The following is a 25,126-nucleotide window of genomic DNA, read 5'->3' as shown; positions in this document are numbered from 1 at the left end:
ATTCCACTAGGGAGGTAATCATTATTCCCTTGCTAAAACCGGGCAAACAATCTTGGGACAGAACGGCATATAGACCGTTATCCATGCTTAACCTTGGTTACGAAATCCTGAGCAGGATACTGGCTACTCGACTGCTGCCCCACATGCCGACCAATCGGGGTTCATTCCAGCCCTCAACACAGCGCTTAATATACGAAGGCTCTTGCATGTTTTGGAGGCAGATTCCTACAATGTAGACTCCGCCGCGATATTTGCTGTAGACATAGAGAAAGCCTTTGACAGCTTAGAGTGGGAGTACCTATTCCATATGATGCGACAATTGGGCCTCAGCCCCGATTTTGTAAGGTGGACGGCCCTATTGTATACAGACTCGACCGCCAGGGTCAAAACAGGAGGGGTGATCTCTGAGGCCTGCAGGGTGGGGAGGGGCACACGACAAGGGTGGCCCTCGCCCCATTATTATTTGCCATGGCAGTGGAGCCCCTGGCGGCACACGCTCGTTCAGGGGGGGCGTACCGGGGCCTCGACGTATACGGCCAGATCCACCATATCGCACTATATGCGGATGACCTCTTGATGTTCCTGGCAGACACAGGCGAAGCATTGCTGGGGGCGAAGTCCCTGCTGCGGGATCTGAGTAGAGTGGCTGGCTTAAAAGTCAATTGGGCGAAGTCGTGTCTCTTCCCGGTGTGCAAGGGCAGGCCACTGAAGGGGTGAAATGGGAGGAGAGATGTTTGCCCTACTTAGGCACGCTTATTTATCATGAAAAGGAAGATATTCTGGAGGGGAACATTGGGAAGGCGATCAGGGGTGCCAGGGCTAATTTCGAATTCTTGGGTACCTTGCCGTTATCTGTGGCGGGACAGGTGGCACTTCTTAAAATGGTGACCCTTCCGCGTTTACTGTACTTCTTCAGGGCCCTGCCGATCTGGGTTCCGACAGCCTATTTTAAACGACTCAGAGCTATGGTCATCTCTTTTCTGTGGGGTAAGGGCAGACGCAGAGTAGCCCTAAACACACGCATGAGGCCCCGAGCGGAGGGAGGACTAGCGGTCCCGGATTATGAAATGTATTATCTAGCAGCCCAGCTCCAATGGCTCACACAATGGGTGACGAGAGCCACTAGGGAAGAAGGTGTACCCGGTGAGCTGTCGGGTCCCCTGATGGTCCTATCCCGCATAGTGTTGCGGCTCCCGCTCAGGACCATACACCTTACCCTGGAATTTGCCACAGCCCGGAAATGCTGGAACAGATACCTGCGGAGACTGGCTATAGGGACCCCTTACGCCGCTGACATACCGCTGAAGATGTGCAGGGCTCTGCCACATGGGGGCACCTGGCAGAAACTGGAGTCCTGGGAACAGCAGGAACTACTGACTATGGGGGACCTTTACAAGGAAGGAGCCCTTCTATCTTTTGATGATCAACGAGCCCGATATGACCTACATGGTGGCGACTTTCTGCAATACACTGCACTCACAGCAGCTATTAGAAAGCACTGGAAAACAGGCCTTACAGAGCCGCCCACTTCCATGGGGTGCCAATATGTTGTGGTTGTGGCAGGCACCATAAAGGTGGCGACATGTCTAAATAGGTGCATGACACTAGAGTCCCTGTCCCCGCTGGCTGCCCTGAAGCTTAAATGGGAAATGGACATAGGGAAAGACATCCCAGATGCAGCATGGAGTGGGATAGTAGAGAGGGCCTGTAAAAGCACAAGAAATGCGCAATTTCAGTTAGTGCACTTTCACATCCTACATAGAGCATATTTAACACCAGTCCGCTTGCATAAATATTTCCCGACCTAGCCAGCGTCTTGTCCGAGGTGCACCATGGCTGAAGCGGATTTCAAACACATGTTGTGGGACTCTCCCTCTCTTGACCTCTTTTGGAGGGAGGTGACGGCTCTGTTGATGGATGTAATCAAGAGAGATCTACAACCCTCCATGGCACACTGTATCCTACATTGGTTTCCCCACACCTCAAAAAACAAAATCACTAGCAAATTCATAGATTTAGGATTCCTATTGGCCAAAGGACTATAACCTCCCATTGGAAAGAGAAAAAGGGCCCTAGTATAGATAAGTGGAAGGCCGAATTCTGAAAGTGGGCTGAATGGGAGGGCACTGTCCGTTTACAAATTGCACGTAGAACGGGCAATGAGAAGGCGTTAGAGAGGGAGAGAGCCTGGGAAAGGCTAGTGATGGAACTTGCAGCCCCTGAAGATGCAGATGATGAGACCCGATCAGATGGCCCCGAGACGCACACGGCATAACACACCACAATAGTCGGTAGGATTCCACTATGAGATAGCGGCAAAGTGCTGCACTCGTCCCACATGTGAGACGCTTAATACCACAGTGCTTTCATTGATCCCGTTGCATAGAACGCATATTGTGTTGGCTCCTCAGGGCATCAGAGAATGGTCCACTATGACACGCCTGGGGGGGGTGGGGAGGGAGGGTTGTAGGTGGTTGGGCATGACTGAGTTGGGGCGGGGATGGGACTTGGGGGGCAGTTGAGAATAGATACTAGCACGGCACCCACTCACAAACTGCGCCAGGACCGGGAGTTCGAGGCAGCTGCAGATAAGGCAAAAGACATTACTCTATGAATGATTCTGTTGCTTACCAAGTGCATTGGGGAATGCCGATATACAAATTTGTTATGACGCTTAACAGTACTGCATTGTAAGTTGGCAACAAAACAATAAAAATTATGTTTAAAAAAAAAAAAAAAAATCAGTCAAGCCCCTTGGATTCAAGGTTGGGTCCAGACCGGCACCAATTGACCCACCTTGACCTTCTCCGGCACCTTTCCTGATGTTGACGCTCGTGGCGCTGCCCCCATTCTGGTCCCTGCCACTGACACGGAGCTGGAGGATCGTGTTCTGGCACCAACTGGAGCCATGCCTTCCAGGCTGGAGCCCATAGACTCAGGGAAGGGGGTTACTGGACCCTGAGGAATTCCAGCCTTTAGATCACCAAATTGACTGGTAAGAGGACTTAGCGAAGGCCAGTGGGTTGGACAATTCTCCAGGTACTGGCATGCTTTCTCCCCCTACTGTGCCTACGGAGGAGGGAGAGTCCTTTGCAGAAGGGCAGCTGGAGTCCTGTACCTTAGCTGACCCTCAGTGGCAGTCAAGACGAACGTCCCCTCAGAACTGCTTCTACCATGTAATGAGGTCCTTACAGACGTCCTGCTTGAGACTTGGTCCAAGCTCGGCACAGGAGCTCCTGAGACCAGTACAATTGCCTGCCGCCACTTCCCCACCCCCGGGACCCCTACTTCCTCATACAGCACCCTAATGTGGAGAGCATTGTGGTCCAAGCCTCTACCTCCCATGGAAATCCTGGCACATTTCCTGCCGCCCCCGGATAGGGAATCCAAGAGGCGGGACACCCTAGGGAAGATAATGTTGTCTTCCACCAGCCTGGCACTGGGTTTGTGAGCACTGCATGCTTTTTAGACCATTGCTCCCATTCTACATGGGATTTGCATGGAGGTGGCCCGGGCCATACTATCCCAGGCTGTTGCTAATGGGAGAGATACAGCTAAGTTCCCCATCAGATTTGGACTGGATGCCACGCACTCGCTGGGCACAGCGGTTTCCTCGACAGTAGCTTTATGACCCTATGCTTGGCTGAGAATAACTGGCTTTTCAGGGGATGTCCTAGTGTTGCTTATGGACATGCCCTTTGTTGCCTCCTGTCTCTTCAGAGACTAGGTGGATTCAGCGCTGGAGTGCTTTAAGGACAGAAGGTCTAAGGCCAGGTCCTTGGGCGGTTCCATGGCCCCTTGCCACCCCAACAATGGAAGGGGCTTCCAGCTACATCTATACCCGCCCAGCCACCACAACGTACATGCTTCCCAGCCTCTGCATGGCCGAGGACGTGGTACCCACAGACTTCATGGGTTGGGCACTGGGAGTTTAGGCCCGTGCTCCCCCCTGCAGCCACAGCCTCTAAAACCTTATAGTTTGCCCTCTAACGATAATGTGCACCCATTGGGAGACAAGATATGCCATCACCTGCCTCACTGGAGGTCTTTAGCATCAGACCAATGGGTTCTTCAAATTGTACGTGACTACCCCGCCGTCCATGCCTCCTGCTTGCAATATGCTGTCGGAGGACCATCTTACATTGCTCCGCCAGGAAGTGATGGCTTTCTAGGCCAAGGGAGCCAAGGAGAGGGTGCAGATGTCAGAAGTATGTCATGGCTGATATTCCTGCTACTTTCTGGTGCCTAAGAAGAATGGAGGCCTTTGTCCTATTCTAGGCCTGTGCCCTCTCAATTTATTTCCCAAGAAGGAGAAGTTGAAAATGCTCATGCTCACTCAAGTCCCATATGTCCTGGACCCCGTAGACTGGATGATAGCGTTGGACATGCAGGACACATACTTCCACATTCCTGTCCTGCCTGCCCCAGGTGTTACCTGCTGTTCTCGGTAGGCCACAAGCTCTTTCAGTTCACCATGCTTCCTTTTGGCCTCTGGTTTTCATTTTGATACAGATGTTTCAGCCTCTATCTTGGATTTCTTTGAGCCTGGCTCTGAGGCGGCTGGGCCTCATGGCCTCCAGGATCCTGCTTATGACCCATGCCCGCTGACATATGCAGGCTCTGCAGTGGGACCTGAAGTTCCAGTGAGTGCAGCACCAGGGCAATCTCTCCGACACGAACCAGATCTTGGAGGGAGCTGTAAAAGATTTGGGGCCAGATGAAGGTAAATATCATTTACCAATTCTAAAATACCTAATTTTACCGATTCGGTATTTTAGAATCGGTAAATGATATGTAGATAATGATTCAGTAAATTTTACAGAATCTGTAAAATTCGGTAAATACATTCCCCATTCATTCCTATGGGCCTGGAGGCCCTTAGAAATGAATGAGAATTACCGATTCGGTAGACCTACAAGAGTGGCAGGGTGTCACATTGACACCCTGTTGCACCCCTGTATAGTGCATGGGTGCACATGTGGCACACATGGTCTGCCACATGGCACTGTTAAAAAAGCACAAAATTGCTTTTTTAACGGTTTTCGTTATTTACCACCAACTTGTAGTTGGTGGTAAATAACAAATCCTTACAAGTGAAAAGCACTCACTTGAGTCCTTCCTACATTAAGGATTCGGTAATTTACAGATTCCTTGAATTACTGATTCGGTAAATTACAGAATCCTTAATTTAGGCCCCTACATCCCAAAAACCTAATACTGGTCGGTAACGGCCGAAATTCGGTAATTACAGCAGTTACCGACCGGTATTAGGCTTCCTACATCTCGCCCATAAAGTGGTGATTTACGAACCAACATTGTGTCAATGGCAAAACTCTCTCCCTTCCCCAGCTAGATATGAGTGTGGTGACAGATGTGTTTCTCCTGAGATGAGGCAGCCATCTGTGATAGGTGGAGATCAGAGGCCTCTGGTCTCCAACAGGATCCGGACACCACATCAACCTACTGGTGCTCCGGGCGACCCGGATTGCATTGAATGACTTTTTCCCTTCCATCAAGGGAAGGCTGGTACAGGTTTTCACAGACAACACCGCTATGTGGTACTGCAAAAATCAGCACTGGGCCCAAGTCATCCTTGTGGCTATGGACTGGGCTCAGAGCATTTAGTATCCCGAGCTGTTGTGATTGGTCGTCGGCCCTCCAATCAGGTTGCCCCTTTAGTAGACTCTTCTATCGCAGCAGCAGGGTGGAGTTCTTCACCAGAACCTGTCAATGCTTTACTTTCAGCCTTCCTCCCGAAGTCTGCAATGTTATCTTGGCTGCCAGGCATCCCTCTACCAAGACTTGTATATGCCTGCCATTGGGGCAAGTTTGTGGCAGGGTGTGCAGAGAAACATGTTGACTCTCTTTCTGCTCCCCTTGCTCATCTCCTTCTCTTTAGCCTTTCTTTTGCTCAGTAGGTCTCTGCTCTGGGCACCTTAACAGTCTGTCTTTCTGCCATCTCAGCCTTTCTGCGGTTGCCAGATTAGCCATGCATGTTCAAATCTTGTGTTGAAAATAGGTTCTTGAAAGGTTTGCAAGACAATTCCACCTCCGCCCTTCTTCATGCCTCAGTGCCTCAGTCTTGTTCTTACATTTCTGATGTGTGCTCTCTTTGAGCCACTGCAGGACTGGCTGTCCAGGCTCCTTACCATCAGGACATCCTTCCTATTGGCAATAACATCTGCCCGGAGGGTTAGTGAGCTTCAGACTTTGTCATCTAAGCCTCCGTACCTGAACATCAACATCTACCCCGACAAACTAGAGCTTCCTTTCTGCTGAAATTTGTCACTCTTTTCATGTAGGCCAGTCCATCACCCTGCCTACCTTTTACCCTCTGCCACATCCCTCTTAGGAAGAGAGCGACTTCACCAACTGGACCCAAAAAGAGTGTTGTCATTTTACCTTGACCGCATAAAAGAGTTACACGTGAATGACCAACTCTTCATGGGATATGTCGGAACAAAGGAGGGAAAAGGCAGTGCAGAAATGGATTATCTCCCAATGGATTGTGCTCTGCATTAAGATCTGCTAAACATTGGCCAAGAAGCAACCCCATGAGGGTTTGCCTGCTCGTTCCACCAGGGCTAAGGCTGTGACCATTGGTTATAAGGCGAAGTTCCGGTCCTGGAAATCTGCCAGACAGCAACATGGAATTCTCTACACACATTCACAAAGCATTACTGCATGGACAGTGACGTCCGTCAGGATGAGAACTTTGCTTGTTCGGTCCTGCAAGACTTTCTAGTGTGAAACAGCTTTGCAGACCCACCTCTGGGGAGGCATTGCTTGGGTATCTATTCTAAGGTAAGGAATCTGCAGCTATAAGTCTTTATCAGATGAATAAGTTACTTACCTTCAGTAGCGCCTCATCTGATAGAGACTATCTAGTCACAGATTCCTAACCGACCCACTCATCCTCCCCGCTCTACGAACGGATTTCTAGGGACAGGGATGCTCCTGTTTCAGGGCACTAATTTTCCATACTAGGGGTCAATGAAATTTTTGAAATTTTGAAATTTAAACTTTATTGTTTAGTTAATTAAAACCATAACAATTTGATGTATGTCGCACAACAGGTATACAAATTTATAAAATTATCATTAAAAATGAGTGATAAAAAGGCTTATGATAAAAACGGAGTGTAAAACTCAATAATTTTCCTACTGTTATTTACATCACTCTGAGGATCATTGAGTCAGAAAAAAACTCACATCATTAACAATTTAAATCTTCTTGTTGCTTTATGCGTTTCTCAAATGCCTGCAAGAACTTCACCAGCTTGCAATGTATTCGATGAGCCGTAATGTCCAGGCTTCCAATAATGGCAGATCTGCATGTTCGTAGTCTCCTGATCCGAAAACTTTCCTTTAAAAAGTATGAACGTTCCTTGGACAACATCTTACAGTGACAGATTATGTGTATTAAATCTTCTTTATGGCTACCACACAATCGACATGTAACAGCAGCATGCTGTTTCCAGGCAGGGTCGTCGGCTAGTGCCGGAAAGACACCAAATCTCAGAGACATCAGCTTTCTCTTAGTAAATATAGAGTAGGTTGTTTCCATGTATATTGCTGGTGTCAATGTTTTTCATGGCTCAACGCGCCTAGCGTGGAAAGTTGCGAAAAGAAACTGACGTCAGTACGTTGGGGTGGCGTCTATATAGACATTGAGCATGTCACTTCTGGCACAGATGACATCAACCAAGCAATGCGTAGCCAAATGATGCCACCAGCTGGCGCGCGGTGTTACTGTTCACAAATAATTTCCGAATCTAGTCTGATGTCTGGGGATAATTCTAATGTAAAGAATCTGTGGATAGAGTATCTACCAGATAAGGCGTTACCGAAGGTCACTATCTTGTTTGTTACTTCTCTCATTAAGGGGTATTTCATTCAGAGAAGGGAGAGGCTGAGAGGTTCTACTCTGAATCCTCCTTGGTTTCTGTGGTGTTCTGCTGCACAGAATCTGCCACCTAGTTCTTTTTCACTTGATTGATGTACACCTGTCTGTTTTCCCTTGACCCAGTCAAACGAGGCAGAATTACAGTTTTTTTGCCTTTTATGCCCAGGACTGTAACAGTGGTCTGTAGGATGGTTCTAAAGCTTTCTTGTTTTGGATCTTTCATTAAATTAGATCCCTACTTTAGGGACCTACCCATTGGCAACTGTATAACCTCCTCTTAACTGGTGGAAGCTTCATAATGGCTCATGTTAAACAGCTCTTCTCTGACCTCTTAGATACTCTGTAAGACATTCAAACATTTTTCCAGATCAAGCATTTCTTCATCCACCACATTCCCAGGATTATCCAGGTCAGGCACTTGCATAGAACCTCATACGGAGTGCGTCCCCCAAATACTTATCTAAACCAGTTAATCTGAAAGAGACACGTTAGTGATAGATTCCTTGCCTTAGAATTACCCCCAGGCGTCAGACTGGATCCAGAAAGTTTTCGTCAGCAGTACCGTCAGCAGTACCCCTGTGCGTCGGAAGGTGGCATTGTGCGGCTCCTCGTCCGTTGTAAACGTCGTGATCGCCGGGAAGACATCGCAGCAGCTACTTAGACGCCGCCCTCGCGCGCTGACGTTAGTTCTTTCTTTTTCCGCTCAGTGATCCCTCCATGTGTCTAAAGGCACTCTACTTTGTGTGGCGAAACAGCAGTCATATTTATACCGTCTATGTCTAGGGGAACCTGAATCACCTGGTATTTAAAAAAAAAAAGATGTTTCTGTGGGCTATGTCTTCCCTGGTCTGTACCACCCTCTAGTGTGAGTGACCAAACATAGAAAGAACAATTATTAGAGAGGTAGGCAGTGCCTGGTTCTCGCCTGCATCCTCAGGTTCTCATCATCAGCAACTGCCAACCTAAAACAAAAATGTGGTGAAAAAGGAACAAAGTGCTAAGTGTGGTATCATGTGATGCATGTGCACCAGATAACTTATCCGGGCACGTGGCAGTGTCAACCCTATAAGGAATAGCAGGGTCTGGACTGGGATACGCTATCCCTGACCTAAAAACAAGCTAAGCACCCACTGGCTCTATAACTTTATTCCATGCTGTGGGTCTGCTCACTTAAAAACCAACATGTTTCATTGCCAGGGATAACGTACGGCAATTTCATCAGGGCAAGGGTCAATTTTCCACACTGCACACATTTTTGTTCAGTTTAGTATACCTGTGGGAAACAGACAACACAGTACAATAAATCCCAGATCCCAGGCCGGAACAAAATGGGCCTGGAACCGTGGCAGGGGTGGGATAAAAGGCACCCAGTGCGGCGCAGGGGTGGAGCCGAGGGTGGTGACGGAGCCAGCAGTGCTGCACCTCGTGGCGCTGGGGCCAGAGCCAGCTGCGCAGGATCCTGTGGCACCGGGGCCGGTGACGGAGCCACCAAGCCTGCAGGATCTGGATGCGGGGCCCGAAGGCGGGCCGGCGGGTGCCCAGGGCCTAAAAAGGCGGTCCATGGCAGCAAGAAACTCTTGCACCTGTTCAGGACTCACCGACGGACCTGGGTATGGCAGGTAGGCCGCAGGACTCCCAAGGTCCAGAGGAGCCGAAGGGGCGGAGCCCCTGTCCCCCTCGTCCGCCGGGGGGACGTCGGAGATCGAACACGCTTCTTCGACTTCTTTGTATGGCGTCGCTTACCGGAATCCGAAGGCGAAGACTTGGAGCCCGAGGAGCAATGGCACCGGTCCCGCGAGGAGTCGCAGGAACGGCCCCTGGACCCAGAGCGGCGGTGTGATGAATGCCGAACCTCCAGCAATTTCCAACACTGCTCCCGCAAGGCATTCGGGGCCATGGCTCGACAGTCCCGGCAGGCCCGGAAGTCGTGATCTGTCTCCAGGCAGTAGAGGCACACATCGTGGGGGTCCGCCACCGACATGTTATGGCGACATGTCCCACAAGAGTTAAAGCCGGGCATCCCTACGTGCACCAGGAGAAAAAAGGGGAGAGACAAGAGTAGTCAAAAAGTGACTAAGCTACATGCTCAATCCGGATCTGCGCTTGCTGGCGCGGAAAAAGAAAGAACTGACGTCAGCCTGCATGGGTGGCGCCTAAGTACTCTCTGTGACGTCATCTCGGCGCTTAGGACGCCAGTGACGGTTCGCAGAGCCGCAGGACGCCACCTACTGACGTGCAGGTGTACTGGTACTGCTAAGCAAAACTTTCCGGATCCAGTCTGACGCCTGGGGATATTCTATGGTAAGGAATCTATCACTAACTAATGTCTCTTACAGATATATTGTTACACAAGTAGTAACTGGTGCAGCAGTTCCACGCTGTCTTCCCCCTGCGCCCCTTTCCTTCGTGTCTAGGGGGAGCACTGTATTCTCGCCGGTGCGGCGCAACAGATGTCCTTTTTAGGTCTCGCCTATCCCATTCTGCAAGGAATGGATAGGGGAGAATTTTAGTGTGCAAAATCGTTCTCAAACCATCGGGCGGATTTTAAACAGTTCACGTGAACACAAGCACGCGCTTTTCCCTCGCTCCCGAGTCGCCTGCCTCCGAGAGCTTCACTTCAAAGGGCTCCCCCGCCCACTGCTTCACACTTCACGGCCACCAGGCCGTGTCTCCCATTTCTCCTCCCCCGCCCACTGCTTCACACTTCACGGCCGCCAGGCCATGTCTCGCATTTCTCCTCCCCACAGCAATGCCAAGAGCTTGTTTAATTAGGCGCCAGTACCGGGGTATCATGGAAGCAACTCATGCTTTAAGCCATTTCTGTCGCTTGTGAGCACGGAGCAGGCACATTTTGCAGCGTCACACGCCAGCTTCAGCAATGGTGGCTGCTCCTTGTTTACACGATTCCTCCTCGTACAGCGTTCGTTTGCCCCTCCTCCTGTCTGGTGTTTTAGTTGTCTAAAAGCATTTCACACAAGGAAGCGCTCTGTGTTTTCACTCCTCTGGGCTTTAAACAGGGCTGTAAAGCTTATCTCGTCACTTTGCTGTTTATGCGATCAAATTTCAGATGTGCCGAGGGTGCCTGTTTACTTTTTTATCTACATCTGCCCCGGACTTCTTCCTCCTACCCACACACTCGAAGGATCTTCTGCCTGCTTGTACATGAAGGGTGGGGCATAACAGGAGTCGCACTTGTTTAATTAACGTATGACGGCCTCTATTGGTTTCGTTTGGTATTTTTATTTAACTGCTAGACTTTCTAATGTCTAAAAACGCAGATGCCATAATTGGTCAGTTGGATTTCCCACCAGTGTTTACCGCCTCAGCTCCGCCCCTTCCCCCTTCTTCATCACCACCTTGGTGCCCAGTCATTCCCCATAAGACGTTCAGCCAGAGAAATATACACTCTGGTAGAAACAGACTAATGTATTATTTTTCCTGCTGACCTGCTACGCATAACTGAATCGGCCGAGTTTCTTTTCTTAATTAGTGACTTCCGTCTCCGCGCCCTGAAGCTATCTTAAGACGGCGATCGGCGCTTAACTAAACATCTAAGTAATATAGCGTGGCGCCAGGTCGCTTGCTTGTTCTTGATTTCTCTAGGGGGTGAACTCCTGGAACAGAAGTGCTGTCTCTGCTGCCGGGGTGCTGCTGTGGCAGAAGGCCGAGGACCCTCTCCGCATCGAAGGGAGCTCTCCCCACGTATTCACTGTTCTCCGCGGAAGTTGTTTATGAGACCCGGTTGCAAAAACCCGCTTCCAAGGAAAATATTTTCAGGAAACACGAGTATCGTTTCTAAATTTAGTGTTGAAGGAAGTGCTCCGTGTGCACTAGTGCTCCCTGCAGTGTCTTCCATCTCACGGTGGTTTACGTTCCTTCCCCTCTCGCCAAGGAATCTTTGCGACCAAACCTAGGAAAATATGTTTAACTGCATCAATTCCGGAATCCCGCCCAATTACATGCGCCGTGGTCATTTCGGATGTTCATGTATGAGAGATACCCGCGCGCCTGGGCGGTGCTAGCCAAACGACTTCCGTGACAACTTTATAGAGCTCCTCAATTTTTCGAAAAAAACGAATTTTGAATGAAACCCAGCTTTCAAATAAATACTTTTAATTTCAGCCTGCCTTAGCCCCCACCACTTCCTCAAGAGTAAAAATGCCACCACTTTGGCTTGTTATACTTAACACTGTCGGCTCAAAATTTCCACCTCATCCGTACAAGATATAACACCCAAATATAGCAATCAGTAAACAGAAAGCAGACCAGTCAACCTTTGCAAAGTGCTTTCGATGGGTCAAAAGTTACTAAAAAATGTAGCGACACATGTTGCTGTGGTGTCACCAGATTTTTAGTAACTTTTGATCCATCTGTGCTAGAAACATTTTCTTAACCTGCAAATCAACTGACAAAAGCGGCAGACCCAGGATTCTGCGGACAATGTCTCAAAAGTCTGGCAATTCTAATGGCCCTGCTGACACCTAAGCCAGCAGCTCACTCACGAACCCACTCTGCTGTTTTGTTGGGATTCTTGCACGCGAGCTGGAAGTCATGGGTAATGCTGGGCAGCGAGGACAATAACCGCCTATTATATACACTGATCTTTGCAGCAAGTGCATTAACCACCTGTGCTACCATACTTCTACTGAGAGTTGTTGGATGTGCAATTGATCTGTGTAGAAAGAAGATGACTAACTCCTTGGAGCTATCTTCACCAGTTGACACATTTTAGAAACAAGAAATAACCTGCAAGGCAACTCAGTGGGTAATAGCCCTTCTGTGGTGATCTATGGCCAGCCTAGTGGTCACAAGTTCGAATCTTGTTGCTGGCCAACTCAGCTTTTCTTTATTTGAGGTAATTTAAATATGTATGAAATAGATGGGTAATGAGGAAACCTCAAGTATTGACATAAAACTACGGAGGTCACTATATCTATCTATCTGTCTGTCTGTCTGTCGTCCTCACTCTGTCTGTCTGTCGCCCTCACTCTGTCTATCTATCGCCCTCACTCTGTCTATCTATCGCCCTCACTCTGTCTATCGCCCTCACTCTGTCTATGTGTCTATCTATCTATCACCCTCACTCTATCTATCGCCCTCTGTCTATCTAGCGCCCTCTCTCTATCTATCTATCACCCTCACTCTATCTATCTATATATCGCTCTCACTCTATCGCATCACCACAGCATCACTCAGCACCACCACAGCATCACTCAGGGGCACCACAACATCACTATGCACTACCACAGCATCACTGAACGCCACAGCATTACTCGTCGCCACCACAACATCACTCAGCGCCACCACAGCATCAATCTGTGAAACCATTCAACAACTGGTTCTCTCAATGCTTCAAGCTTTATTACAAATGTCACAAAAATATGTTAATATTTCACTTCTGTTCTTGGATTTTCGTCACAATAAAATACACTGAACATAATCTTCCCAAAAGTTATTTACAAAAGTTTAAGCTATTGCCATTCTAAATTACAATACCTTTTATTTAAGTATTAATTATTTAAAAAAATTAAAAGCCATTGTTATTTGTAATATCAATACATCCAAGTCACGTAAATACAACTCATATTGTATTACAAATGCTATAGGGGTCACATTTGCGAAAGTTATAACTATTGGCATTGTAAATGACAAAGCTATTAATTTAGCTATTTACAAAACCAACACATCAATAAAAAATGTGTCATTTACAATAGTAATAGCTCAAATTTTCCTAATGCGAGGCCTATTGCATTGCAAATGCTTGTTTTTCTACCGATTATGCGGTCACCCTCTTTCTTTGAGTGCCCTGTACTGTCTTCATGATGTGATTTGTGCTACACCCCTTATATCTCCGCCGGTGTGCCAAGTCACTACATCATATGCGGGTATCTGGCCGGTGAAACAAGCTTCTCCCCCTGCAGAATTAAGGCCGATGCAGATTTCACCCCACCACGCCACACGTGGGGGGCAGCAAGGGAGGTTTGATTACCGCTGATAATGGCCGCCGCAATTCACGAGGCCCAGGGCGGCTGCTCCTTCCCGGCCTTATATATTCTCTTGGGCAGCTCTCTTGCACCGCTCTTCACTAACCGCCGCTATATAGCAGGTCACAGATTGCCTGTTTCTGTTTGCCGGTGAATTGTACTGCCGAGAGGTGGCAGCCCTGATCTTCACATTGGTGTCTTTGTCCCTGGATCTGGCACGGCATCAGAGGGTCGCCAAGGCACCGCACACCTCTCCTGTTGGCGTTGCTGTTGGGTTTCCTGCCTTCAGCATTGAGGGCTTTTAGTCACAGTGGTGTCCCGGGCCTTCCAGCGTCGCCGCTCTCAGTCACGGGTGAACGGAGTCAGTGTGCAATACTTCTGTTTCCTAGCGCACTCTCCCGAAGATCACCTCAGCTTCACCAACACCATCTTGTTTTGCTTCGTGGCCGTCCGTGCCCTCTGCTCCTTCTTCGCCTCGCCGCACCTCCAGGTAATAGTTTGTTCAATTATCTGTGCCTGCTGCTACCAGGGCTAGAGTCTACCCATAGAAGGATTTTTGCTTCAAATAGATGACAGGATTAATGTCGGGTCATGGGCGTGGGCTCTGGAGCCGCGCTAGTGTGCGGCCATTCGCATTGGCATTGTATCAGGCTGGTCAGCATCTGATCATCACTTTGTTTTTTTAAACATTCTGGCATCTCCTGTTCTGCTATGAAGAAGGTATACCTGAAATTGGAAGTGCAAGACAAGTAAAGAGAATTGAACAGGACAGCCTGAACTAATCAGACCTATCTTGGTTCCAGCCAAGAGTTGCAACTTCCTCTACGGTATCGGTGTGTGTTTGTGCATTTGAACGGCTGTGTGTCAGATAAGCTTGAACTGCTGATGTCTCTGCTACACCCCTTCCTGTTTTTTTTAGACAGTCTAGTGCTGCTTCTGTGTCATTATTCATAAACCCTGGTCAGGAGCATACAAGATGAGTCCAAGCCAACTTAAAATGGCTGGCTATCAGTATTGCACTATTGAAAGTATAGTGACTTTCCTCCGAATTACTGATAGCACTTGATTGAGAGTAGGAGTCCTGCATTGAAATTCTTCTGCTGTGCCTTTGAGAATATGTTGACTGTGCTGAGATGTTCAGACACAGTCAGTTTAAAAGCATAGCAACCACACCAAGAAAGGCTGATAATGTATTTTTATAAGTTTTGCATCCTTTTTGAAAAGGGAGAGCACTGACCCATTCTGATGGATACATCTGCCTCTGAATTCCTCACCGTATGAATATCCCCTGCACCAGCATTCCTCAGAATTTTTTCCTAGCTTTCCACGCCGACGAGGACGTCACAATGCTACGGCTCCTCTCGCGACTCCGCATGACATCACCGGAGCCATAAGAGAGCCTCGTAGGCGTGATGACGTCAGTTCCCTTTTTTCCGCGCCGTCGACGCGTAACGGTTTTCTAGGACTCTCCATATTGTGTTGTGTTAATTTGTTAACCTTCATCTTTAACTGTTGCTGTTGCGATGGCTTCGTCCAGGAAGTCCAGGTTTAAGCCCTGTAGGGAGTGTCCATCACTGACCCTCAAGAAGATTGTCTATGGTGTTTGTCGTCGGATCACGATGTGGAAGACTGTTCCAGTTGTCAAAAGATGAACCCAAAGGTTCTAAAAAAACGGGAGGCCAAGCTTTTTAATGCAAAGAAGGAAGGAAGAGGGCATAAAAGGTCGAAGTCGTTGACTTTGCATGCGCCGAAGTCGAAGAAACACAGGAAGAAGAGGAGACATGGTTCTCGGCAGAGTTCGTCGAAGGGTAAAGCTTTGGGGTCACCTTCGCCGGCTCCTCAACGTCATCAGAAAGACTTGGTGTCTCCTTCGCCTTCTCCTCGTATGTCTCCTGAGAGATCGCATTCTCCAAAAGGCACTCTGGCGCAGTCTCCGGCGCCGAGGGGTTTGCCGGATTCAGAGCGCTTGCCAGTTCAGGATGATCTTCCTCCTGTACACAAGGTTGAACCTGTGGCTCTGCCAGTGAATCTGGCTCTTCTGATGTCGGAGGCTCCTTGTGTGTCCTATATATAAGTCCTATAGGGGAAGAGCCAGAGGTCGCCAACGTGGGTCTGCCCGCATTCTCTCCTCCTCCTCTTGTGCCCCCCCCTGCTCCCCCTGGTAACACAGGAAAGCAGCCCTAGATTCCCCATCCTGGATTATGTGGGTCCTGTAGGGGGTCGGTTGTCTCTCTTTCTACAGGGTGGAAATCGGTTACGTCAGACCTCTGGGTTTTAAACCTTGAAGGGAATGGATACGCCCTTCCCTTTCGGGAATTTCCTTCACCTCTCCCACCTTGTTGACGTATTTGTTCAGGAGACCATTTACTTCTACAAAAGGAGGTTCTTGCCTTATTCCAAAAAGGTGCGATAGAGATGGTTCCGGAGCAGAAAAGGGGTCAGGGGTGCTATTCCCAGTATTTTCTGATCCCCAAGAAAGATGGCAGGTTACGTCCGATTCTGGACCTCAGAGTCTTGAATTTTTACCTGAAGCAGGAGAAATTCAAGATGCTAACCCTTGCTCAGGTTCTTTTGGTGCTGCAGCAAAAGGACTGGATGGTGTCGATCGATTTACAGGATGCGTACTTTCACATCCCCATCCTGAAGTTGCACAGGAAGTATCTCCGCTTTACGGTAGGGTGACAGCACTACCAGTTTGCGGTTCTACCGTTTGGTCTTACTACTGCACCTGAGTCTTCACAAAGCTGATGGCAGCTCATCTCAGAAGGTCGGGGATTCCATTTTTCCCTTATCTGGATGACTGGCTGATGGTGCTTCATCATCTGCGAGTAACAACTCAGCCGTTGTTCAACTTGGACGTTTCAATAAATGTGCCCAAATCTCACCTGGTGCCCTCTCATCGCATCCTGTTCATAGGGGCGGTACTGGATACTACTGTGTGTCGAGCTTTTCCACCTCCTCAAAGAGTTCTCGACATTCAGGAGATGATTCCTTTGTTTCACAATGGGGCGGTTGTTCCGGTCCTGAAGGTCCTTCGCCTGCTCGGTCTGTTCGCAACCTGCATGCTGATGGTCAGTCATGCACGCTGGCACATGAGGGCCTTCCAGTTGTGCCTCCGCAGGCAGTGGTTTCAACACAACTGAGATCTCGGGGAGTCAGTCTGAATCTCCTGGGACGCTGCAGCGGATCTGACTTGGTGCAGTGTGCAGGGCAACATGTCTCAAGGCAAGCCCTTCAGCCTCCTCCACCTGTGGCCACAGTGATCACAGATGCCTCCACTCTAGGGATGGGGTGCTCATCTGGGGGATCTGGAGGTCAAAGGTCTTTGGTCTCCAGAGCAAAGATTGCTTCACATCAACCTTCTGGAATTGCGGGCGATACATTTGGCACTAAAGGCTTTCTTTCCTTCCTTTTGCAGTCAGTCGGTTCAGGTCCTGACGGACAACACTACTGCAACGTGGTACATCAACAAACAGGGAGGTATAGGGTCGTATCGTCTCTATCGAGAGGCTCTGCGGCTCTGGTCCTGGGGTCAGGACCATCAGATTTGTGTGTTTGCAAATCACCTAGCCGGTGTGCTGAATGTTCGTGTGGACAGTCTCAGACAGCATTACTCAGCTGATCACAAGTGGAGGCTTCATCCGGAGGTGGTCCATCACATCTTTCCGTTGTGGGGGCCTCCTCGGTTGGACCGGTTTGCCACTCACGAGAACGCGTACTGTCCGTTGTTCTGCATTCTACAGTATCCGATGCAGGGAGCGCTGGGGTACGCATTTCAATTGGTTTGGAGCTCGCAGCTTCTTTACGCGTTTCCTCCCATACCCTTGATTCCTCGGGTTCTGAGTAAGATTCGCCAAGACCGGGCCCAAGTCATATTGATTGCCCCGGATTGGCCAATAAGGATGTGATACACAGATCTACTTCACCTCTCATTGCACCCGCCGCACCGTCTCCCTCTCAGGGCAGACCTCCTCTCGCAGTCGCAGGGGCAGGTTCTTCACCCCCACCTCCAGAGCCTGCACCTTCATGCCTGGGGATTGAATGGGGCAACCTGAGTTCCTTCTCTCTCCCGCCGGATGTGGTGGATGTTATTTTATCATCCAGGCGACACTCCACAAGTCTATTTACTCCAATAGGTGGTCTAAGCTTGTTAAATGGTGTGGAGAGAGATCTATTGATCCTTTAAAGGCCCACTTGTCAGATGCTGTTTAGTTTTCACTTTTCTTGGCTCAGCAGGGTTGTGCTGTGACCACTGTTATGGGCTGTTTGTCGGCTTTATCGGCGTTTCTTTGTTTGCCGGATCAGCCGTCTTTATTTAAAACTCCCATTGTTTTGAGGTTTATTAAGGGCCTTACCAATAGGTTTCCGCCTACTCCTTTTGTTATGCCTCAATAGGATTTGAATCTTGTTTTAACTCTCTTGATGGGTTCCCTGTTTGAACCCTTACATAGTTGCCCTTTGAGGCTTCTGTTTTTTAAAACGGTCTTTCTTGGGGCTATTACCTCAGCAAGGAGAGTGAATGAGCTTCAGGCTCTTAGTTCAAAACCCCTGTGTTTGACCATGCTGAAAGGATGGCCCTTACGACCAGGGCTGCTTTTCTTCCTAAGGTGGTTACTCCCTTCCATCTAGGGCAGTCCATTACTCTTCCCATGTGCTATCCTACCCCTCACCCTTCCAAGGAGGAGGAGAGCCTTCACCCCCTGGATCCTAAAACAGCAGTGAGCTTTTAATTGGACAGGACTAAGGACTTGCGATTGGACGAGCAGCTCTTTGTGGGCTACGTTGGACACATAAAGGGCAAGGCTGTGCAAAAGCGCACTCTATCCAGATGGATCATCTTGTGTATCACGATATGCTACGTCTTAGCTGGTAAGGAGCCTCCTGAAGGTATAAGAGCTCATTCTACCAAAGCCAAATCATCAACTTCTGCTTTGGCCAGAGGTGTACCTGTAGTGGACATTTGTAAGGCAGCGACTTGGGCCTCCCTCCACACTTTCGCTAGGCATTATTGCTTGGACTCCGAAATGAGGAGGGAGGGCCTCTTTGCGCGCTCTGTCCTGCAGGACCTTTTGGTATAGAAGGGTGGACACCCTCCTCCGGGAGTGGGACTGCTGTGGGAGTCTATTCATAAGGTGAGGAATCCAGAGGCAGATGTATCCATCAGAAGACCAGTCACTTACCTTCGGTAACGCTTGTTCTGGTGGAAATCTTGTATCTGCCTGTAGATTCCTCACTGACCCACCCTCCTCCCCGATGTCCACCCTTGTATACTTTAAAGGTGGCATTGTTTAACATATTTGTTTTGGAATTGTTTCTTCAATTTGCTTTTGTGTGGTTCATAGGAAATGCTTTTATGGCTTTCCTTTTGATTTTACACTATGTGTATTTGTTTGAATATTGTGTACTGTATATACCTTGAATCTGTTGTCGGTCCACCCGTTCGCCTCGGAGGCACTGAAAAAACGGGTGGAACTGACGTCATCACACCGATGAGGCTCTCTTACGCTCCGGTGATGTCATGCGGAGTCACGAGCGGAGCCGTAGCATTGTGACGTCCTCGTCAGCATGGAGAGCTAGGAAAAAATTCTGCGGAATGCTGGCGCAGGGGATATTCATAAGGTGAAGAATCCACATGCAGATAATGTATCCACCAGAAAAAGCATTACCGAAGGTAAGTAACTTCAGGTAAAATCACTGCACGTGAGAGGTGTTTGCTATGCCACACTAAAAGTAAAGTAGCAGTCTTGCTTATACATTCTGAAACTTTCTAAGACATGAGATGCCTGCTGGGAAGATATGTAACTTTACTACTGAACACAGCAGCATTGCTGGACAGTGCATGTACTGTTCGATTAAATAGATCGCATCCTTGATTAGTGACATCATTATTGTTCCAAAAAAATATGGCTGGTCTCCTAAGCAGTGCAACTTATGCCCCATTTAAACTCCTAGTAGCTCCGGTTAGAAATGTTAGGTTAGTTTCTTTCAAAGTATGGCAACTTTTATGAGAAGTGCACCCTGTTCCATTACAAGTGCAGCAGCCTTGCACAGAAAGGTTGACACTGTCATATCCAACGTACAGCAACAATATTAAAAATGAATAGCTCTGTCCCTTTCAACGTATGCAGCTTTGATGGGCGCCATTGCTATGGTCCCATTGAAAGGAGATTAACTTTCCCTGAGACAGTAGATTTTTACACTTTCTGTACCAATTTATGAGGGTAAAATGGAGTTCAAATTTCATGTTTAATCTATCCACTGTGGGTAAACTGGGATACTTATGGAGGAGCAGAATGGTAGACGACCCACCATTAACTTGCTTCAGTAACCACAAACAAAAACAGTGTCAAACCATGGCAAGATTAGGGGGGGGGGGGGGTTAGGAATAGAACTCCGGGGAGAAGAACTGGCAAATGTTGACACACGATTAGACCCTGACTTGGCAGATAAAATGCAAACATTATTTGGCATAAGGGTAAGTAAATTCTCCTACCTCGGATCCTGAGATTTCTAGGCCTATAAATCAGATGTAATGTGTTGTTTTTCTTGAAGTAAGATTGAGGGAAAAGAGGTGGGCTAGAAAGAGTTCTGAGCTGAGACCCTGTAAAGGAAAAACAGAGTTAGCACATCAATATTCATATGTGCAGTTAAAAATACTTTCAATACTATAAACAAATGTTTGTTGCACCTGAAAGCACTTTATAGCAAGACTCTGTATTTATATCTAGAAAGTTTAATCAGACAGGATGTCGTCATAAAGCCGCAACCACAGCTCAGAATGAGCCAGTTCCTTCACTGGTGCAAAGCTGGTTATACAGTTATTCGTTATCCTGGGCTAACTACTGAAGATAGCATAAACACCACTTGCTGACCAACGTTGTTCTGGTTCCAATCCTCTAGGATAACTCAAATAAAGTTTTAACTTCACATAGTGTAATATTGTCTCTAACACCAGTGTCTGTCAAGTGTTACTTGGTTCCAAATACTGATGATATCCCAAAAAGGTGTACATTTAAAATGCACAATATTATTTCATTATAGGGTGTGGCCAGCCTTGCAGTTGAAAGTACATTATCCACTATAACAAACTAAAAGATAAACGTACCACTCTCCTAAAGCACTTGAAACAAAGCTTTGCACGGTCTCTTCGCAGAAAACTCACTCTGTAGATGAAGACGTGTGAAAATGTGGAAAATGTTGGAGCATCAAAGCAGAGATCCTACCGCTGGCTGGAAGTTAAAATAAACGGCAATTGGGAACAAACAGGGCTTCCCTTTACAGACAGCAAAGCAACATTTGTCCCCAGAATGAGGGGCATTGTAGTGTTTGAGTCCATAGCTCTTCCTTATACAAACTGTTGCCTTTCCAGATGGAGCAAGTGTGACAATTGACGCCGCAGCACATGAAGGATGCAGTTGGCGATCAGGTTCATTGTGTCCAGGTGTGTACAGCACCATTGTAATAAAGATCCTGACAGTGGAGGTCTTTGGCAAACACAGTGAGAAGCCGCTTTTTAATGTTTTAACTTCGGTTAATGCTCAGTCCATAAGGGGAGCAGATTTTGTTCTTGCTTTTGGTCCAGTATTGGACCAAAAGCTGTCTGTGCACGCACGCTGCTTTCAGTTCTCCAACAGCAACGCTTTGATTCCCTGCTCCAGTCTCTTCAGGAGCAGATATGAACTCCCAAAGTCACATCTATGCTGGAGAGAGCACATTTTATTTTGCAATTGAGTGTTCTCCCAGTTCCACCCGTGATGTTGAATGTGCACCCGAGATGTAATCTGGCACAAGGGCTTCGAATCTTAAATGATTTGCATGAGAAAGTATGTTGAGAAAAATATTGCCTTTATAGATGACTAAATACACATTTGTCTGCTATAAAATTAAAGGTCTTCACTAGCAAACTGAAAAGGCTAAATCAAGCTGTTCACATGTAGATTCACGACCTACAGATTAAAAACACACAAATCTTTAAAGCAGATTCTTTAACAGACCTAGCTCGTACTCTTGAAGTCTTATTATAGAGCAATCCGCAACAGTATTGTTCAAATTTGAAGGCCGCTAATTCAATTGCGGATAGGAATGATTCTTAAGGAGCCTAAGTTAAAAGGCAACAATGTTCATGAAAAGCATTTTTGTGCATGATGAACCACCTATATACACTCTATATGATATATAAGATACCATATATAGATATAAGAGACCATATAGACAGGTCACCATTTGTTTTATTGTTAGCATTGGTTCTCATATTTAGCTCCCGTCAACTTTAAATTCCGTAGACCACGCTATTGGTAAGGCTCATCATCATCATCATGCATCATTCCTACTTTTTCCATGTCTTCATTGAATGCTCATTATAATCTGTTTACCGACTTTTTACGTACACTTCGAAAGCAGTAGGCTTTGAAGATGACACTGAAAGAATGGGAAGAAAGTGTCTGTTTGATAACTCCTTCATATTGACACTGCCAAGGTTTGATAACTTAGCCAATGTGTTGATAGGCAGCTGCTTTTGATAGAAAACTAACAGCATTTGCTTTATCCATTTTCTCAAAGTTGTTTTTGGGCCAAATTTTATTAGAGGCTGTATTGCAGTCAGGCACATACCTTTCTTAACGGCATCCTCCGCAGGTGTTTCCTTTATACATTCATGTTGTTAATGTTGCTATATTGCTACAATTTTTGGAGATGTTTATTGCTAAGTATTTACTTTCCTCTTTTATTCTTAATCGACAGGTGGAAAATCTTTGGACGTTTTTATTGCCCTTGCTTAGAACGGTTTTAGCCAACATGACTGTTGAAACATACAGTGACTGGGGAACTTGTATAGCAACCTCCTGTGTAAGTATTGTACAAAAATAGTTATATACATTGCTTGAAATTCCTGTTCCAGGTGATAAATTGTGATGGTCAAACCTCCAGATATAGCTTATAACATTGTGAGTTAAAAGCTTGGTTCTCCTTCGGAGCATCTCAATTGATAATCCTAAGTATAGGATTGTTCCGCCATATTCAGAATCCTGGAGCACTTTCAAAAGTAAATCGGTTTCTTTACTTTTTATTTGAGAAGTGAATTTTTTATAACTAAAACAAGCAATTTCGCAGCCTATTAAAATGTTATATTGGCCAATCCCCTTTATCTTGTTTGAAAAGCACATCACATTTAAAAATGTAAAAATCCCCATATAAACATGTTTGAAAAAACCTCTCAGAACCCTTTTTAAAGGAAATGGAGGGAAAGCTAGGGCACTGTAGTCCTATTGCTGCAGCACAGTAAGTCTGGAAAAATCACACTGTGTTCAGTTCTTGAGAGATAATCAATCTTAACACAACACAACACTACACATTAAAGCCCAGAACGAGCAGCTGATTTTTTTAAAATTAATTTTCGAATGTATTATACAGTAATGGTGCTTCAAGTATAGAAATCGGCGCAGTGCACGTGAGAAGTGGCAAACGTGATATACTGAAGTGTCTATTCAACGCATTAGGAAAACATTGGCTGTTGGCTGTTTCCGCACTCAAAGAGAGTCAATTGTCTGAAGCTACATTTCTATGCAGTTTAGAAATCATGCATATACGGTCCAAATACATGCATCATCATCGTTTCAACTAAAATGAATGGCGTAATGAGAATGACTTAACTAGTAGGTCTTCAACCAGGAATAAGACAAGCGACTAGCTGTTGAAGGCAGGTTCACCACAGTCAGTTGTATATCACCTCCAGAGACTGTGAACCTCCTGATAATGTTGGGGTTCCTTATCAATGTAACTGAAGTCACTCCTGACTCCTTTGCAGGGTATCCCTTTCATTGGAGCTGTCATGGATACTGTGGAGTTTCGAGCTTTCTCTCCACCACAACAATGCAGTTTGACTGGCAGCGGGCATCTTTCCTTGCCTCACCCAAAGCTGACAGTGGGAACGGTTTCGTCACTGCAAGGATGGGAAGGAGGTCCGATGACTCTTGTTTCCAGCAGAGACCTGTCTTCACATCAATCTGTTGGAGTTGTCCATTCATCTGGCACTAAACACCTTCCTACTGCCAATCGAAGGGAGGCAGGTTCTCACAGACAACACCACCAGCATGTGGTACTGTAACAATCATGGCAGGTTGGGGGTGCTGGGTCTTGTGCCAAGAGGCACTTCATCTCTGGAGCATCAAGGCATATGCCAGTTCGTGAACCACCTGAAGGGATCTTCAAACGCTGTGATGGACAGACACCTCCATCGATGCGTGGTGGATCACAAATGGCTGTTACAACCAGAAGTGACACACAACATTTTCTGGCAACATGGTGAACCCTGGCTAGATCTTTTTGCCACCACCAAGAACACACAATATGAAAGATTTTGCACACTGGAGAGGGCTGTCTTTTGGAGATCCATTCTGGATAGGGTGATCCTGTACGCCTTTCTGCAGCTACCTCTTCTGCCCTGGGTTCTGAAGAAGACAAGGACCGGATGCATCTAAATTCATCCTTATAGCTCTAGGGGAGGATCTCCTGTTGCAGCAGCACAGCAGTGTCCTGCACCCTAACCTGCGTGATCTGCACCTCTATATGTAGAGATTGAGTGGAATCGCTTGACTGCATTCGATCTTCTGTCAAGTTTTGTGGATGTCATTCCTGTTGCCAGGCATCCCTCTAAATAGTCTGTTTTGGTGGGCACAGGGATAATATTTTTTTTGTCTGGTGTGGCCCCTGCAACACCGACCTGTTACACGCCATACTGTCTGATGTAAATGTAGTATACTTGTAAAGCGCACAGCTGCCCCAGCAACGGGGCGTCCCGGCGCTGTATAACTCTGGGGAACCCGTCCTGGCTTTCCCTGTGGGATGGTCCCTGCTGGGAGTCCCCAAGGTGGAGCCAGGCATCCCCGGAATTGGTGGGGCCGTTGTGGAGATTAGGCAAGCTAATGCCCAGAGTTGCCGAGTGTGATCCCTGATTAGAGTAAGCACCGAAGCGAGAATTATCGAGTCCGCTGACCAAGGTCCACGACCCTGCCGCGTCGGGAATCGAACCCTGGTCCCGGGCCGACTTCTGCTCTCGGGTCTGCCGCCTCTAACCAGTGAGCCACACTACTACTAAATATGTCTATTTATTTGTTTTATCCCTGACCCTGTAAGGGCTGCACTTGGCACAGTTAAAGGTTATTTTTCTGCCTTTTTGTTCTTTTTACATTTGCCAAATCAGACGTCCTCCTTCAAATCACCTATTGTGATGAACCCATGCA

At 47.3% G+C, this 25,126-nt stretch overlaps 1 protein-coding gene across 2 annotated transcripts in view; it reads left to right on the top strand.

Annotated features, from left to right (window-relative positions):
• The window catches only part of PSME4 (proteasome activator subunit 4), a 1,411,622-nt gene that overhangs the window by 950,087 nt on the left and 436,409 nt on the right, over window positions 1–25,126 (top strand). For both annotated transcript variants that reach the window (XM_078649478.1, XM_078649477.1), the window contains one exon: window positions 22,629–22,733. In XM_078649478.1, coding sequence (XP_078505604.1) covers window positions 22,629–22,733 — 105 coding nt within the window. The remainder of the gene's footprint in view (window positions 1–22,628; window positions 22,734–25,126) is intronic.

This window comes from Lissotriton helveticus, chromosome 6 (assembly GCF_964261635.1).
Source record: "Lissotriton helveticus chromosome 6, aLisHel1.1, whole genome shotgun sequence".
Lineage (NCBI taxonomy): Eukaryota > Metazoa > Chordata > Amphibia > Caudata > Salamandridae > Lissotriton > Lissotriton helveticus.
This window is presented reverse-complemented; position numbering and strand designations above follow the sequence as displayed.